Source organism: Perissodus microlepis, chromosome 13, assembly GCF_051167445.1.
Source record: "Perissodus microlepis isolate ML-2025 ecotype Zambia chromosome 13, ASM5116744v1, whole genome shotgun sequence".
NCBI lineage: Eukaryota > Metazoa > Chordata > Actinopteri > Cichliformes > Cichlidae > Perissodus > Perissodus microlepis.
The window spans coordinates 19,631,173-19,648,718 of record NC_140473.1 but is presented as its reverse complement, the minus strand read 5'-3'; the positions used below and the strand labels follow the sequence as shown (position 1 = coordinate 19,648,718).

General features: G+C 38.4%; 2 protein-coding genes across 4 annotated transcripts; one reads left to right on the top strand and one right to left on the bottom strand.

Moving 5' to 3' along the window:
• Positions 1-915: 915 nt before the first annotated feature.
• Positions 916-6,916, bottom strand: eef1akmt2 (EEF1A lysine methyltransferase 2). The gene is made up of 6 exons (XM_084947794.1): positions 6,749-6,916; positions 6,287-6,352; positions 6,069-6,183; positions 4,520-4,627; positions 3,062-3,278; positions 916-1,156 (listed from the first exon to the last, which is right to left on the bottom strand). The coding sequence occupies exons 1-6, from the start codon at positions 6,856-6,858 to the stop codon at positions 1,059-1,061; spliced, it is 714 nt and encodes a 237-aa protein (XP_084803920.1). The 5' UTR covers positions 6,859-6,916; the 3' UTR covers positions 916-1,058.
• On the top strand, positions 6,913-17,068 carry abraxas2 (abraxas 2, BRISC complex subunit). Of its 3 annotated transcripts, none has more exons than XM_084947792.1 (9): positions 6,913-7,038; positions 9,978-10,068; positions 11,023-11,056; positions 11,479-11,545; positions 11,857-12,047; positions 12,326-12,448; positions 13,043-13,127; positions 13,261-13,378; positions 13,683-17,068. In XM_084947792.1, the coding sequence occupies exons 1-9, from the start codon at positions 6,967-6,969 to the stop codon at positions 14,255-14,257; spliced, it is 1,356 nt and encodes a 451-aa protein (XP_084803918.1). In that variant the 5' UTR covers positions 6,913-6,966; the 3' UTR covers positions 14,258-17,068. The 3 variants fall into 3 exon arrangements, with proteins under 3 accessions (XP_084803918.1, XP_084803917.1, XP_084803916.1); XM_084947791.1 differs by having other exon boundaries at positions 11,020-11,056; positions 12,329-12,448; XM_084947790.1 differs by having other exon boundaries at positions 11,020-11,056.
• The last annotated feature ends 478 nt before the right edge of the window (positions 17,069-17,546 follow it).

Genomic DNA, 17,546 nt, shown 5'->3' with positions numbered 1-17,546 from the left:
CATAACATGCACATCCAGGCAGGATATCCAGAGCCTTGTAAATTTCCAGGCAGTAATTCTTGTAAAGCTTGCATGTGTTTACTCAACAGCATGCCTCAACATCGACAGTTCCCATTGGGCCACTGTCCCAGCCTGCAATTAGGATCCAGGGTTTGGCAGTTATTAATGATGCCATTGAGAAAGGAAATGGCAGACAAGCTTTCCTCCCACTGAAGCCGTGGCCTATTGCTTATTCATTATGCTAGCACCTCTTAATCACAGTACCCAGGACCCCCAAGTGCCACTTGCTTCCAGTTTATCCAATTAGTTAGGGGCTTCTTTGCATGGTATGAAAGATGACTGTAATTAAGAACCTTGTTAGGCTGAACACTTGTTTTCTGAGTGTCAGGACTCATAACGGGGTCACTGCAAAGCAACTTTAAAGGTCAAAAGATGATTTATGGAATAAGGAAAAACACTGAGTACAAACTACTGGAGAGATGACATAATGCATTTTGCCCATAAGCTTATGATCACTAATCAAATCAAACACTGACTTATCGTCTGGATGCCTTTCTGCTACAATCAGCTTTGACGAAGCTATATTTCCATTAAATATTTTCCACTGGATTAAATAATGTTGTAACAGATGGAAAGACTTTGGATGGAAATATATCAAACTAAATTAGCTAACCAACCGTTTCAATGAAAACCTCTAATATAAACCTAACTGTGTATACATTGTGTGCCAACTTCGTTAACTGATTTAAGCAGTTAACATCATGCAATTCAGCACTTTTTAAAGTACAGAAAAACATCAGTATTATTTTTATGTGCATTTCTGATCATAAACTTTTAAAATAAATATTTCTAAATGGGTGTTTAGTTAATATGCATTTAGTAATGAGGCTGATTGGAAATGAAAGGAAGCAAGAAAAAAAAAAAGAGGTTTATTTTAAGAAAAAAAACATCCCACTCCGTTGATCAACTTTGTTTCATTACACAGTCAAAAAAAAAAAAAGAGTTTTAAAGTGCAAAAATGTGACGATTTCCTGTGGTGATATCCCGTCTGACGTAAATCAATGCACTCTTTTGAAGATGAGCGCTGCTACACTGTTGCCCGTCTTGCCTCCAAATTGGAAAGTGGGTGTAGACAACTCCTGCACAAACTCAAATCCTGTGAAGCAACACAAAGAAAATGTGCAAGTTATGAAATGTACATTGCAAAAAAACTAGCAGATGGCCAGAATCTTTTATCATCTTCTGTGGTTTTGTTACTAAAAAAAGGAGCAGAACTGAGTGAAGATCCATTGACCATCTGTGATGCTTCCTGGGGGGCTAGTGAAGACAGGCTGTCACTGTGAAAGATGAGATCTCAGAAAGTACGGGGCCCTCCTCAGCCAAAGTGGACATTGCTCAACTATTAGGTGGAAATGACTTAGGATCAACTTAATTGATGACAGCCAATCACATTCAAAACATTAAAGAACACCCTCTTTTAATTGAGGAAAGCCACATTGTGTTCTGCAGAGACTCCTTATTCAATCACAAGGCCCTCTGGCCCCCTGCAGGCTCTCCAGAGTGACTACAATGAGGGAACAGATGACAGCTTATCTTACTGAAATTTTGACTTAACAGGCTCTTTTTGCCTGGAGCTTAACAACCTGCCAGGTAGCGATTGTGGAACTGTCTGTCTGTTAAATGAGACAACAAAAAAAACAAACAAATATAAAGCCGTTACAAATCAAAGAGACTACTCTAAATCATACTGCCGCACGCCCAAATGATCAACATGTTTTGACAAATGTTTTAACCCATTTACAACTCAGCAAGTGTGCCTGTAGAGTCCCCGAGAACCCTAAAAAACAAACAAACATAAAAACCCCATAGAAAATGGGTTACTCAAGAAAGCTGAACTTATCAATCCTTTAAGTAAAAACAACAACAACAACCCCCCCAAACAAAAGAATTTAATGTATTCCCTTTCTCATTAAAAAAGAAAACAAGAAAACAAAACAAAACAAAACAGCCAAGCAGGTTTTTGTGTGATTTACTGCAGAAAATTCTTGATCTGGGTTAGGTCATCAGCAGGTCAAAGAAATAATTCACTCCCTTATCTTAAACAATGTTAGGACTCGCTCATTAAAAAAAGAACCCCATGACATTACTTGAAGTTAAAAGCTCCACTAAAGCCTTATTAAAGTGTTTTAAATACATTTAGATATTTAATTAATATTTTTTCAACACAAAATACCAAAAGGTGCATATATAATTTTCCCAATTTTCCAAGACCAGTGCACTGGCCTTTTGCAACACCATATATAAAAAAATAAATAAATAAATGAATAAAAAAAAAAATCAGGAAGCATTTAAGTAATATCAAGTTAGACTCAAAACTGCCAGAGGAATTAATTAACATAATCCTTGGCTGCATAATTAAATGCATGATCAAAGGTCAGGTTTACTTAAAGTGTCTAATGGGCCTGATGTAGCCCATTTGCTTCAAGGTTCAATGTAATTCACTCACAGATGCTCTTCTTCATACCTTAGCTGTAGCAAGTGGTTATTTGAGTTACTGTTGCCTTCTTGTTGGCTTGAAGCAGTCTAGCCATTCTCCTTTGACAACAACAAGCCAATTTTCTCCCGGGAGAACATCCACTCACTGGTTATTTTCTCTTTTTTTGGATTATTCTCATGAAATCCTAGAGATGCCTGTGTGGGTAAATCCCAGCAGATCAGCAGTTTCTGAAATACTCACAGCAGCCCATCTAGCATCAACAACCATACCACATTCATAGTCACCTAAAATCACCTTTCTTCTCCATTCTTTTTCTCGGTTAAATATAAGCAGGTCATCTGGATCATGTTAACATGTTAACTTGGGTTGCTGCCATTTGACTGGCATTGATATCAGCATTTAACAACAATATGGCCAGTGAGCATGTACATATTTTTAAGGCGTTCAGGTCTTCATCATCCCGTCTTTGAAATTTCCGCCAACACAAAACTGATGTGACATTTAATACCAATCCTCAGCCATGATAACTCAGTGCACTCGAAACAGTAATTAATTTTCTCTCACCTTCACTGAATCTGTCAAGTAGCTGCTCTTTTGTCCAATTACAGGAAGTGATGGCAAAGAATCCATTATCCTTCAGAACATCTTTTAGGGCTTGGACATACTGTCTTTTGCCCTCGTTGGTGTTGACTGGGTTTAAGCTTATTGCATCAAATGTTCCTTTGTCGATACAGACGTCAAAACCTTTTAACTCCTTTGGACAACTTAAGAAGTCCATCTCCTAAAATAAAGAAAAAGTGAGAAGGTAAAAATGTAGTGATCAACACTACAGAAATGTGTACAGTTACCTGCAGAAGAAATCTTTCAGCAGATCCCAAGATGAAGTGTGCTATACTTCAATGGCTTACTTTAAAACTAAATTCCAACTGTTGACATGACAGCACTTAATTTTGCTGAGGGTTCTGGCCCACCATACCACTAGTGAAAGGACTCCTTTATCTGGACAGATGGCTGAACACCAGATCTCTGGGGTGAGCTCTAGAGCTACCTACTCACGACACATATTAGATTTATGGAGGAGGATCAACAGAGATTCCCTGAGGACAGGTACAGCTATATACTGCTACAACTGACTTTAGTGTGAGTCTGTAAAATAGAAAAAAGTGGGAAGACGTTGTAGGAATGCGTGAAGGTGAAAGTGTCAAAGGAGCAGTAGACAGTGACTAATGGAAACTGCAAAGGGGTTCTGACATAGTTCTAAGAATGACCTCTGAGCGACAGGCACGTTTAAACAACTTACGTTGGCAGTTGTGCAGAAATGACCCAGATGCCAACATACATATTTCTCTCTCACATACAACCACTGAGCCCTCCCCTGCACAGCTAAGGTCAATATTGACTTCAGTGGCAGCCTTTCTGCACAAGCAGAGCACGCAGCATCATAGGTGTGAAATGCATACAACATATATGCAACTGTATTATGCATGAAGGAGTGGAAAAGTCACTCATCACAACCCTTATAGACCAGCCAGCATTCATAACTTGTTTTTCTTGCGTGTATATGATAGAAAATGTGTGTTAAAGCCTGCCAAGTTATTTGGGGTATGAGGTTGGCAGACATCCACCACATTCAAGGCCTTCTTCCTATCCAACTCTCCCACATAGTAAACACAAGAAAGTTTCCTCCAACCTTCCCAGGCTCTAGGTTGGCTCACTGTATGCTGAAAACTATATTGTATTATTGGAACTTAGGAGGGATTCATTTTGTATCAAAGCGTGATGTGTACACTGCAGAAAAAAAAGATTCACTCAGTCCTCCAAATATTTATGCAGAATCAATTAAAAGGTTTAAATGCTTCGATCATCATTGAGTGGCAGCAACTTAATGCACAAAATCCACACGTTTAAAATTTCAGTTATAAAGTGTATTTGGCGTTACTGCTGGTCATTTCTGTGAACATGAACACAATGTATCATCTTCCTTACGAATTTAAATGAACTCCAAATCTTGACTGGACACACCTTTACAGTGACATCTGTCAGGTTCTCTGCCTGAAGCACACTTCTGGCCAATTCCACAGATGCAGGAGAATAATCTATGCCGGTCAGATTCTTGTATCCATGTTTGGCCTGGTGGGGGGAAAAGCAAACAAATAAAAAATTAATTATGAACAGTTACAATAATAACCTTTGTCCTTACTAACATGTCTGTAAAGGTATAAACTAAACAATTTATGTGATCTGGCCCTGCGTGTGCTGGTAAAAACAGGACACTGAGTTAGCTGCTTGTAAAAATACTTCAGAGGAAAAGCAACAATGAGAAAAAGATAAGAGTATTAGAGTGGTACCAAGTGTTAACAGAGGAAGGTAGATTTTTGGTTTAATAGCTGTGGATAAAATAGTTGCAAAAGTCTCAGTTTCATTCTGGTAAGAAAAAAAAAACAAAACACAAACTACAACTGGGTTGGATGCATTGTGATTAACCACAATTTTCTTGGAAAGCAGAGTTCAATCCCACTAGCTGCACCTAGTCTGATTACTGTCAGACATGCTGAATCAAGAAATTACTCAAACAGAACCTGTATGACTAAGTAAAGAAAGCTAAAAGGTCTCAAAACCCAAGACATCATGCCAAAATCTCTGTTCTTGAGGGGATTTTTTTAAAAGAAAAAAGTCAGTGAAAGTCACTGACATTTTTAGGTGTAGAAGGGGTCACAAACCAATTTTTTAAGGTTTTGAGACTCCAGTGAACTGCAGTAAGAGCCAATAACCACAAATAGAGAAAACTTGGAACAGTGGTGAACCTTCCCACAAGTGGCTGGCCGACCAAAATTACTCCAAGAGCAGATAGATGGGAGAGTTTCAAGACAAAAATCACTGCTGAAAAAAAAGATCACAAGAGCTTGTCTCATGTTAGCCAAAAAAAAAAAAAATCTTGATGAATATTCTGTGGACTGATGAGAGAAATTGTAAACTTTTTGGAAGGTTTGTATCCCATTCCATCTGTCTAACTAACACAGCAAGTCATAGAGGGACCGTCATAGCAACAGTCAAACATGGTGGTGGTAGTGTGATGGTCTGGAGCTGCTTTGCTGCTTCAGGAACAACGAATGGAACAATGAATTCTGCTCTTCTACCTCCTCAGGGAGATTCTCTAGCCAGCCACCAGTTTGTGTCCTAAAGCTCAAACACACATGGGTTATGCAGCAGGACAATGACTCGATGATTTGGAGTGGTCTAATCAAAGTCTGGACTTAAATCTCATTGGATAATTTGGCATGACCTTAAGAAGGCCATTCGTGCTCAAACCCTCCAACTGTGTTCAATTTTTAAAAAAAAAGAAACGAAAAGAAGACTGGGATAAAATTCTCTATATTCATAGCAATATGAAAGACTCATTGCCAGTTATTGCAAATGCTTGATTACTATTATTGCTGGTAAAGGGGGCACAATCAGTTATTAGTTTTAGGTGGCAATTACCCTTTCACATAGGGCCAGGTAGCATCGTATAATAAAATATAATAAAAAAACAAACAAATATAAAGTGTCATTAATTTTACTTTATCCATACCAGCTCAACTAAAAAAGCTCCATTTCCAGTGCCAATGTCAAGAATGGCAGCATTTTCTGGGATCTTCGCTTTGTTCATCCATCGCAGCACACGGCTCATGCTTTCCTCACCAAACCTTTTAAGAAGCCACAGGTTATTGTGAAGTGAAGCAAGCCATCAGTTTGTCTCAAGAAATTATTATGGCTATGACCACTGTGGCCAATACACTGCATTATTACCATATCTCACCAACATCTCCAATATCGTTGAACGTCTCAAGCTCTTTTTGGTATGCATCATCCCAGCTGCAAACCCCAACCCCCCAGATCATTTGTTAATACTATGGCATACACATGACATGCTGTTAGGTCAAAACAAATTACTCAGGTAGCTCAGTAAATAAATAAGTCAGCAGCATGAAGCTAAAAAGCTCGTATTTAATGCTTACTCAATCTATTCTAATTTAATGGTTTAAGTGTTACACATTTCTACTTATACCATTCGCTCTATCAATGGTTACCTGTAAGCTTGTAACTAAAAATTAAACCTCTTCGTGCTCGATTTGATGGCTATAAGTTGTGTTTATCTTATAGCACAGTGGACAAAATGTGTAAAGTGACTCTGAGAGTGGTATCCGCTAGCTAACTGTGTAGCCTGACACAAGACGTCCACCAACATAAATTTACGTTACAAACACTCACAACTCTTTAGTTCCGAGTTTGGACGTTCCAAAGTCATTTTCTGAGCATCGGTCTTCCTCGGAATCCGAGATATTTTCACAGCCACGCGTGCTCTCTCCGGCGTCTTCCATGCTTGTCTAGCCTGTCAAGACGTGTCCTACAGTTCCCACAAGACTTTGCGTCTAAACGGCGTGCTTCCAACCGCAGGGGTCATCGGGATTGATAGGGATGTTTCCATCATGGCGGCATCCATTTCAGGTTATACTTTTAGTTCTGTGTGTTATCACAGCGCCAACAGCAACGCGGATCATGTAAGTGTTTTAAACTGTGCTTACAAACTGTCATGCGATGGTTGCTGAGACGTGTGTAGCTCAACGGTGTGTCTGTTCGTTCACCGGCGACGTTAGTTTGTGTTGTTTTTTTTTTCCCAGTGTCATCATCCTGTTGCTGGCTAGCTAGTATTGGTTCCGTCTATTTACCGGCAAGTATATTTAATCAGAGTTTTCAGTTTGGGCAACATGATCACAGGGATAGTAATCTTAAGGTGATGTCATGTGTTACAGTGGCACAGCTGTAACATATACAGCCATAGTTTTGCCTATAAAAGAACACCTGTTATTTCTATGGAGGCAATCATATTGGGAAAGTTTCGATTCCAGGAAATACCCCGTACTACTTAGCATGCTAGCTAAGCTACCAAGTTAAGTGACTTCCGTGTATAGGTACTCCTAAAATTTAAAGTCATGTCGACCTTTTATTTTAAAGGAATTTGCTATATCCTCAAAAACGAGATAACGCAATAAATCAAAAAACGGAGTTACACAAACAGATTTGTTTCTCTTGTTTCCGCATTGCTAGATTAGCTTGGTAGCCAAATCGCTGATTTTCACTCTTAAGTCACCAGTGTGTCTATTTAAACGGCTGGGATGCGCAGATTTGTTTTTCTTTATTTTCTTGAAGAACATCGAAGAAACGTCGTCGATGAGAAATGATTTTTAATAGCATATGTGAAATAAGGAAACCAAGCTGCCGACAGCCTCTGTTCACATCCGTTCTCTTCTTTTAATAGTCGCCCCTGAGCAGGTGGATAGTTGCAGCTTGACTGGGCTGCAAGTCTGACTGCATTCCTGGCATAGGCAGAAAGAGCTGATTGTTTACCAGCAGCTGACGCGACCAAATGTTCACACAGGAACAAAAAGTGTATTTGTTGTTTAATATTACAGGTTACAAGGAGTCTTTTAATTGCAGTGGACTTATTTCACAGCAGATATTTTGACATGTAATCTTAGGTAAACACAGGTGTTACTAATAACATTTTGCCTTCAGGTTACTGAGGTTACCATTCCCACAACCTCGGTTAGAGCCCACTTCTGGCATAAAAACTAAAGGCAACTGGGCCTGTGAAACCAGCTCTAAAGACTGTTTTAATTTGTTTTTACTCGTGGTTCGGTCAAACCCGCCATAAATGTTTTCAATTTCTGTTATTATGACTGTTTTGCTGTTGTTAGAATTTAGTTATATTTTTAATAATTTTATTATGTTGCATGATTATGTAAGTCCTATGTTTGCAATTGGGTTTTTGAGACCTGGATTGCAAATGAATGTGCCCATAAAGCCCTTTAGGTCAACTGCTGTTGTATTAAAATGTGCTATAGAAATATGCTGACCTGACTTGATATTAATGACAGTTTATTTTCTAGAATAGAAGGTGATTAGTTACATGTGTTTACCTACTGTGAAATAGGTCTGGCTTATGTTGTTGTTTGCTATGAACAGTAGAAATGTATCAGATTCCAATTTTCAGCACATACAAATAAAAATCACATTTTCTTGAATGCAAAATATTGTCTTCATAATAAAACTAAATATGAAAGATTACTCGTCTCCATAATTTTCCTGATGATGCTTTGATTCTTTTATTGCTCATAGTGAGGCTGCTGGCTTGCAGCCAGCTCTGAGCGCTAGATAACTTTATGTTTAGCCACTTTGTTAGCTTCTTTAAAATGACCATGTTCAGCTGGGTGAGCGCGATTTGATTAGGTTTGGTTTGATTAGGTTTGGTTTGATTAGGTTTGTTGTTGCAAATGTTTTTGCGGCGCTCCTCCAGTGGTTTAATTTGACAGACTTTTTTACTCATTTTACCACTAATCGCATGTCAGCATGTAGCTGACTTCAACAGACCAGCTTGAAGTCAGCCATATGGGAGGCTGAGAATGCTGAAAAATCTGATTCCTGTGTAGTGATAAAAAGTGATTTCAGGTATTTGCCAAAAGCAAATGACTTGTTGACCTATATTCTGTCAGACACTTGAAGCATATCTATCACATTGATATGAAGTCATTTTCAGGTAGGTAGAACATTCCTGTCACAATGAATGAATAGTGGAATTGTAAAGCGCTTTGAGGGCCCCAAAAGCGCTATATAAATGCAATCCATTATTATTATTGTTATTATTATTATTATTATTATTATTATTATTATTTATTTATCCACATAAAAATTCTCATGGTGATTCTGAATGTCTTTTTCTGAGAGAGATCTGGCCAAGAGGGCAGCAGAAATTGCAAAAAATGTAATAGTTCTATAAAGATATTTTAAGTTGCCAAAAAGGACCGGATGATTTACTGTGTAAAACAAAGAATAGATACAATAACACGGAGTCATAACGATACTTGTAAAACAGGTCATTTGTTTATTTTATGTATGACTCCTTTGTAAATCCTATTTAGTACAGCCTGTTCACCACTCTTAACAAAGATCCGGGCATCTCTAATGGAAGAGTGTTATTAGCAGAATTAGTAATCTAGTGATCTTTATTTCACATTATGTGTTGCATTTATTACTAAATGACTTGTGACTTCATCATTTGATCAGATCATTTTATTTTTATAACACATCTAAAAACAACAGAAGTTGGTCCAAAGGGCAAGAATAGGTTAAAAAACATAAGGGCAAAAATGTAGAAGCTGTTGGGTTGATAATCTAAATGACTTTGAGTTATAAAATGGAGTATTAAGTTTAAAAGCCAACCTATGGAGAATTTGAGGAGTAAAGCAGCATTTTTAAAATAATCAGGGAATGTGAACATTTATGTAATTATGGGTTTGTTGTTGTTTTTTTAATGTTTTTGTTTTGTTTTTTTGTTTTTATCAGGTAGAGACAAGCAAACTTATGCTTAAACCGTTAATTAATTAGGAAATTAATAACACTGGTGTCTTAACCACTATTCTGTGAAAACATCTTTACACAGGAGGGCTTCCTATTAGGAGATGTAAGGCAAGAAGAGACTGTGAGCATCAGTGACACACAGATCAGCAGCGCTGAACTGCTACAGGTAGTAGGTAAGCCCTGAAACAGACTAAACACTTTTGCGTTGACCGATTCACACAGGACAGAGAAGCTCACACATCACAGTTTTAAACCTCCTTCTCATGGCACACATGACAGCAGGAAATGAGCAGATTAAAAGTAATTACTGGTATTTCAATTGTCATGCTTTGATGTTTTTGTATGTGTTTGCTGACTCTGTCACACTGCCATGGCTTACTGAGAAACTTCCATTTCCTGAGACAGCGCAGGTGTATACAGACAAATGTTAACGTCCCTTTTACTACCTTGTAACTTTTATTGACTACAAAACTAAACTTATTTAATAATAATAAATGTAATTTAAAAATATCTACATTTACATCACATCATCCCTGCCAGGACATAGGATGTTTAAGGACTTTGGGGAAAAGGAAAACATTATGAGTCTAATATTATTCAGTTGGACAGTCAGGCATTTTAAATTGGGGAAATCCTCTGTAAGGTGTTACTGAAGATTTTTTTTAATTTTTATTCTTTGTTGAGTGGAGTTCTTAGGTTTACTGCTTCCTGACTTTCTACTCATACTTCAGTGTTTCTAGAAATGACAGGCAGTGTTCTTATTGTTTACTACATATTCTCGTGCTTCTGCTTATTTTATTTTATTTTGCTTATGATCTCCTCTTAAAGTATTTGGAATAGCAAGCAAGTGTAAAATAATCAGCAAGAGAAGAGTTTCTGCTTTGCAAGGTCATGTTTGCTGTTTGTGGGTCCCTATAGACATTTTTTTTTGTTCTTATAAGTTACACGTGTCTTGTTGAATTTGATAAATACACCAGTGTCAATGACATCTCATTGATGTTGTTTTGTGTTATATATTTAAATTGTGGGTCTACATGTTGCCTTAAATTTGCATCACACTCATAAAGATTTGCATACATGATGATAAGTAACTAAAGAATCTTGTCACTGCTTATTTTCACCAGAAGTCCATCACCATGATCCTTGTGCACAGTTGTTTAGGTAAGATATGACCTTTGTTCATTTAAACAGGTTTCATTCAGTGTTCACTGTACAGTACACAGTATATGTACTAGTTTTTTGTTGTAATAGTGTAGTACAGACATTGTTTCATGCAAGCTAACATTGTACATCAACAATTCGGTCCATTAGGGGTTTAGGAAAACTTGATGTAAAACTTTGTTGTAACACACGCTTAACAAGGTAAGGTAGATGGATGAATTCTTACTGTCTAACTCATTGAAACCACCTGTTATTGTTCAGTCTCATTTTTTTTTCTCTCTCAAAAAAACAGAGTATGTACAGAGTAGCTTATGATATTGACAGTTGGACAGTAGATGGCCCCATATGACAAGGCTAAAGCAGAGGAGGCGTGGGAACATGATGAATCCATTTAAAACCTGTTTCTTCCTCTCTCTCGTCAGCTTTTATGACTACGCAGGTAAAGTCAATGAAGAAAGTCTCAACAGCATTCTTAAAGATAGACGGAAAGTAAGTGAACTTTTTTTGTGAGACGACTGAATTGCTGTGAAATGTCTTGTTACATTTATGCTGAAAGTAATCATAACAAATCCTATTTGTGAAATCATCATTGCGTTGAGCTTAATGGCATTACACCTCCTTACATATGCATTTAACAAAGGATGTACAAGTTTCATAATGACCTAAAAGTTTCTATTTTTGCAGACATATTATGATGTCTTTTGTTCATTCAGCCTCTGCACATACTTGGTACTTTGTCCTAAACAGGGCACAGAGAGGCTTGAGCGCATTTTAAAAGAGTTGTTTCTGTGGCCGTGCAGAATGTCATTGGTTGGTACCGGTTCCGAAGGAATACGCAGCAGCAGATGTCGTTCAGGGAACAGATCATCCACAAACAGCTAACCCAGCTGCTCGGTGTACCCGACCTCGTCTTCCTTCTTTTTAGCTTCATCTCCACCGCCAACAGCTCCACACACGCACTGGAATATGTGCTCTTCAGACCTAATCGAAGGTAATGACAGCTTTTGATAAATTATTTGCCTTATCCACAGTTAATGCATTTCTGTGTCAATGGGATTGTATTGTGAATTGGTATCAGAAGATAATCTGAGTTAAGCTATTAAAAGAAAAAAATGGATTGGTGCTACTTGTTACTTCTGATAACAAGCTGGTGCAGAATGGACTTTTTAAAGATGTGTAAATGGCAAAATATGAAGCGCAACATAGTGTTTATGTTTCCTGAAGAAGTTTTTCATGGTTTAAAAGCACTAACTGGTTATATCCACTCAGTAGGTACAACCAGAGGATTACACTCTCAATCCCAAACCTTGGTAACACGAGCCAGCAGGAATACAAAGTCTCTTCAGTTCCCAATACCTCACTTAACTACGCAAAGGTCATTAAAGAGCATGGGTAAGGTCTGAATTACCAGTTTGTTTTGTTTAATTGTTTATCCTATGCCACTGGTAACTACCATTTTTGGGGGTATGGATTGTACAGCCATTTTTCTCCTATGATAAGAATGGGGCTGCAGCATCCACCTGTTTTTCACCTGATGCCATAGTATAGTTTACCCTTAAGGGCATAATTAGCAGCTAAATCCCAATGTGTATATGTGTTTATGAAAGTTTATGGTTGACACTTTGTGCAAGTAGGATCAGCATATATTTGTTGGTGACTGCAGTGCAAAGCTGGTATGTGAAGGCCTGCACGTGCTTCATCTCTTATTTCTGTTTTTGTATCTAAACTTAGACCCTCTGTTTCTGCTGTGGAAGAGTACCGTGTGTGTTACAGGAAGAGTTTGGTCAGGCTTGTCTCTTCAGCTTATTCAGCTTGTACTTTGAAGAGTCAGTGGTTAGCTACGGTTTAACTTTACTATAGAAGACAGCAACAAAAACCACAATTTATCTGTGGTCTTGATTGATAAAATATTTGGGTTTATGCTGTGTATCATTTTGTTTTCTTGAAAGATGTGTTTGAAATCTTTTTTGGTGAATATGTCTGCAGGGCTGAATTTTTTGACAAAGACGGTGTGATGAAGGATATCCGAACAATATTCCAAGTCTACAGTGCACTACAAGATAAACTGCAGGTGGGTTGAATAATTCCTGTTATTTCACCTCAAACATTTTATGAACTTCTTTGGGCAGTAGAATATTTATTTTATTTTGTTCTATTTTGCATGAGATTTAATTTTTCTGATAAATTGTTTGCCCTATTTTTAGGCTGTTTGTGGTGAGGTAGAACAAAGTGAGCGTGTTAAAGAGAAAATTCAAGAGGAAGTGAACAAACTCAAACAACAAATTGCTCTCAGGAAACGCAAGACTGCAGAAGAGGAGAGAAGTACGTAACTGATTTGCATTCAGTATACTGGAATTATGTCATTAATATTTCAAATGTGTGCTGCTTTAAATTTTAGAACCACAAATTTGAGCTTAAACTTGGATGCAGACAGTGAACTAACATCCTGTAGATTATAACATCCTTTTAAGCTAATAGCTAATAATGCAAAGCTACACATTCAGAGAAATTCAGTTTTAAGTTTTTAAGTTCATGTTAGACCAGTCAACGGTTAATATGCATATAAGTGGCATTTACATTTACCTTACATGTTTTTAATAGCTACATCTTTCTCTTTTCTCTGCAGGGCTCCGCGAAGCCCAAAATGCAGACTCCCATTCCACTCCAGAGGAGAACACAGAACCTTGTGAGGGTTCTCCGCTGTCCGGGATAACTTTCCCCACACCCTCTGCTCCGGAGCGGCCCAGTACCTCACCTAACCCACCATCTTACACTGACCTCATGTCCCAAGATGACTCTCTCCTGCCCTCTTCTTCCCCCCCTACTAGTGCTGCTCTGTTACCCCGGCCCCAAGCTGTGGGCTCCCCAGGACACCCTACCCCTGGCCCTACGGTGATGGGCTTGGGTCTTGGCCACGGGCTGGGCCTGGGCCTCAGCGCAAGTTCAAATCCCGTTACCACTCCCAGCACTCCGTACCTTGGCAATGGTGACGGCTCAAGCTCTGACTCGTTAGACAGACAAGCTGCAGGGCAGGAAGACGATGAGGAGGAGGAGGATGACGAGGACGAGGACAGTAGCGAATATGAGAACTTAGTGAGCGAAGGTGCTCACCTGCCAATGGTCTCTGCCAGCGTTTTAGCTCAAGGTCGACCAGCTGCCCTCAGCCCTGACGGGGATGCTCATGGCTCGCAGGCCACATAAAAATAAAAAAAAGCCACAGGATGTGTAAGGGACACAAATATGTGACACACCTTGTGAGGTGGGCATCAGAAGCAATCAAAGATGGGCAAATACAGACAAAAAGAAGTGCCAGTCCTGAAAGTGAAAGGCATGTGCAAGTGATGTCCCACTGTGTGTATTCTTGTCTTAGTCTGATCTCCATTTTAAGGGGAAACCTACTAGGCTTTGCAGGCTTAAACAGGTGCATCTCACTGGGTGAAAAGTCGTTTGTCTTTATGTTTTGTTTCAAAGTGGGCCGGTTTTGGTATTTAAGTGTGGCGTTGTTGGATTTCAGGGCGAGCAGTGAAGATTTAAACATTATTCAGGCCAACTGGTTGGCTAAGAGATTAGCCCATGCTTTCTGTATGTTAAGTGTATATCTTTTTGTTTCAAATTTGGATCACTGACTTTAAGCACCTACTCTTACATTACCTCTTGCACTATTTTTGTTTTCTTGCTTTCTTCTACACAAACCAACTATGAGAATGAAGGGAAAATATTCTGCGGCCTTCAAACAATTTTCAGTGAAGTAGGCAAATGGTTGTTTACTTATTAATTTTAAGAAAGAAATATATATGTAACTAGAATTTATTCAATGTGCACATTTTGTCTTTTCGATTTTCAACTTGTTAGTGTCTTTTCCATGTTTCACGGTCTTTAATTAACCGTACCGTTGCCTATTAAAATAATGATTAGATTTCAAACAAAATTTACTCTGCCACTTCTAGGATGGGTGCTTTTATATATATATATTTTGTCAGATTAACAGTTGATCTAATTTGACTGACAGTGTCAATGTCTCGTTCTTCTAGGATAACACTGAAATTGTATGCGCTTTGCTGCACTTAACAAAATTTTAGATTTCTTTAATAATGTGCTATACCAATGCTGACATATTGTGCCACTTGAGTAGTCCTCTTTGACCACCCTGAGCCAAAATTAGCTCAGCTTATTTGCATTGTATGGGGTTCACAGGGCAAACAGTGTACTGTAGCTTTACTAACCAGATGCTTATGGTTCCCTTCTGCTGCTGCATCACACACAGAGAGCTGCCACTAAAAAAGAAAAATTGCATCCATCTGTACTTCTTCATATAAAAACCTGGCTGCTGCTTCCACTTTACAGTGCTGGTTTTCTCAATACTACTGACCATGTTTGTGTTCATTTAACCACTTTGAGCTTACTTCTCACTAATATGTTCTTTATTAAAATCATAATGGAATTATGGCTGGCACCCCTGTACAGTGTGAATTGCAACTTTGGGAACAGAGACTGAGCAATCACCTTCACGTTTTTCAATAGTTGACTGCAGACCTCATGTGTGACCTGCCTGATTCAGTGTAAAGTATAAGGACCTGGTTTAATGTGATGAAAACATCATGACCTTGCTTCAGTGCCTTCCACTCAGGGCAGTTTCAGTCTGCACACAAAACACATTCACAGACCTCTCTTTGGGGGGAAAGTTGTATTTAAAAAAAAAAAAAATACTGTGTTGTTTGCAATAATCAACTTCCACATTTTTTTTTGTTTTTCTTTTTTAATTTTTATTTTAATTGAGCCTTGCAGTTTAAAGCATGCATTTCCATAATGTCATGTTTTGTCTCCCTGAAACCGTCTTTTCTGCTTCCCAAAGATGTTTTTTTCCCCCCTCTTTTTACCTTTCCTGGTGGCTTCTGAGTGGATGTGTATCCTAATGTTGCAGCTGTGACTGCTTGCTTTATTATTTGAAACTGGAAACATAAATGTAAAGTCAGAATGAATCTGTGTCACGACCTAGCAGCACCCAGGGCAAAGTTGGTGAGGTGACAAACAGCTTTTTAAACCTCTGGCCCGTTTGAGGACAGCCATAGTGAGAGTGGTGGGGTTTTTTGGGGGGGTGGGGGGTGTTCTCTAGACATTATTATATTAAGCATGGAATGGATGTTTGCACTGTTTGTGGAGGTTGTTTGACATAATGAGGAGGTTGCACTCAATTTGGAAGAGATTTCAGGGTGGAGACACTTTGCCTTGTGAACAAGCTCTGCTTTATTTACACAGCCTGTTTTATGTCGTTTTTTTCTTTTTCTTTTTCTTTTTTTTTGGCCTTGGAGGCATTTGATTTGCCCTGATGTGTAATGCCAATGCATCACTGGTCAGGAACTGGCACTCAGAAATGTTGCTGAATAATCACCCAGAGTAACACAATCATGCAATGTTAAAAGAAATGATAAAATCGACTTGTTAGGAGTGTTTCCTTTGAGTACTGGAATATAATAAGGAAATAAATAATGAATGTATAGTAAACACGGGGGGTGGGGTAGCATTTAAACTGAACTTACCGTATGAGCTTGTCTCAGTTGAGTGTTGTGGTATCGAGCAGCAGTTCTCAGTCTTGGTCCTCACTCTTGATCCTGGTCTTCAAGCCCTAGAAAATTTGTTTTGTTTTTTAAAAACAAAAATCCCTTCTGCCATCCTATCATGACCAGATGGTCAGATAGGAAACCAAAAGGGCAGAAGACCACTGGTGTAAAGAGTGCGAGACCTAACATTGTTAGGATCGTATACCTTTTAAGCTCCAATACACTCATGTACTTACTGTATAGGATGACCTTTCACTTCCTCCGCCCCAAGTGGTTCATTGCAACATAAACACCTCCCCAAAGCACAAAGTCCAGAGTGCAGTTTAGATCTTCTTGGCTTTTATCTGGATTTGTGTACTTGACAATAGCTGACCAAGGACTTGCTTAGATGAGCACAGAGAATAAGGTTCTTGAACTGGGAGGGTAATAAATGAGACATGCATATGTGATATAATGCCTCTTTGTTTTGTTATTGCGATGAACAGTCTTCATTGAATGCTTTAAAGTTTCCATTTTTCAAAGACATTAACATGTAAGTGGATGTAAATCCTCATATGTGCATTTTATTTGGATGTATTGTCTTTATTATGTAAAGCAAACTTGCTTAGAAGATTTTGGGATTTCCTGGGAAGAAAAAAAAAAGCTAGTCATAGATTTTAATTTTATTATTATTTTTGCATGTGAAAAATGAATTGGGGAATCATTAATTATTGTGGAATATAAATATCTGCTTTGATGATAGGAGCTTCTCACCAATATCGTCACTAGTTTCACGCTGGGAACTGTTGGTCAAGCTGTCATGCATTACTGCAGACTGCTTGCTGCAGTATTTTTTACGATGACATCATCCTTTCGTCCCTTTTTAGGGGGGAATACCACGTGGTTGATTGCCAGAGATGCAACATATTGCGATGCATAAATTATAAAACAAA

What these genes read in the sequence shown, in the direction of transcription:
- eef1akmt2 (XM_084947794.1), bottom strand. Translation starts at nt 6,858, where the DNA reads ATGGAAGACGCCGGAGAGAGCACGCGTGGCTGTGAAAATATCTCGGAT. An exon ending in GAGCTTTTTTAGTTGAGCTG is followed by an intron (nt 4,628 to 6,068) that starts GTATGGATAAAG and finishes TCCCCCCACCAG; the next exon opens with GCCAAACATGGATACAAGAA. An exon ending in TGACAGATGTCACTGTAAAG is followed by an intron (nt 3,279 to 4,519) that starts GTGTGTCCAGTC and finishes TCTTTATTTTAG; the next exon opens with GAGATGGACTTCTTAAGTTG.
- abraxas2 (XM_084947790.1), top strand. Translation starts at nt 6,967, where the DNA reads ATGGCGGCATCCATTTCAGGTTATACTTTTAGTTCTGTGTGTTATCAC. An exon ending in CCAACAGCAACGCGGATCAT is followed by an intron (nt 7,039 to 9,977) that starts GTAAGTGTTTTA and finishes ATCTTTACACAG; the next exon opens with GAGGGCTTCCTATTAGGAGA. An exon ending in CTCTTCAGACCTAATCGAAG is followed by an intron (nt 12,048 to 12,325) that starts GTAATGACAGCT and finishes ATATCCACTCAG; the next exon opens with TAGGTACAACCAGAGGATTA.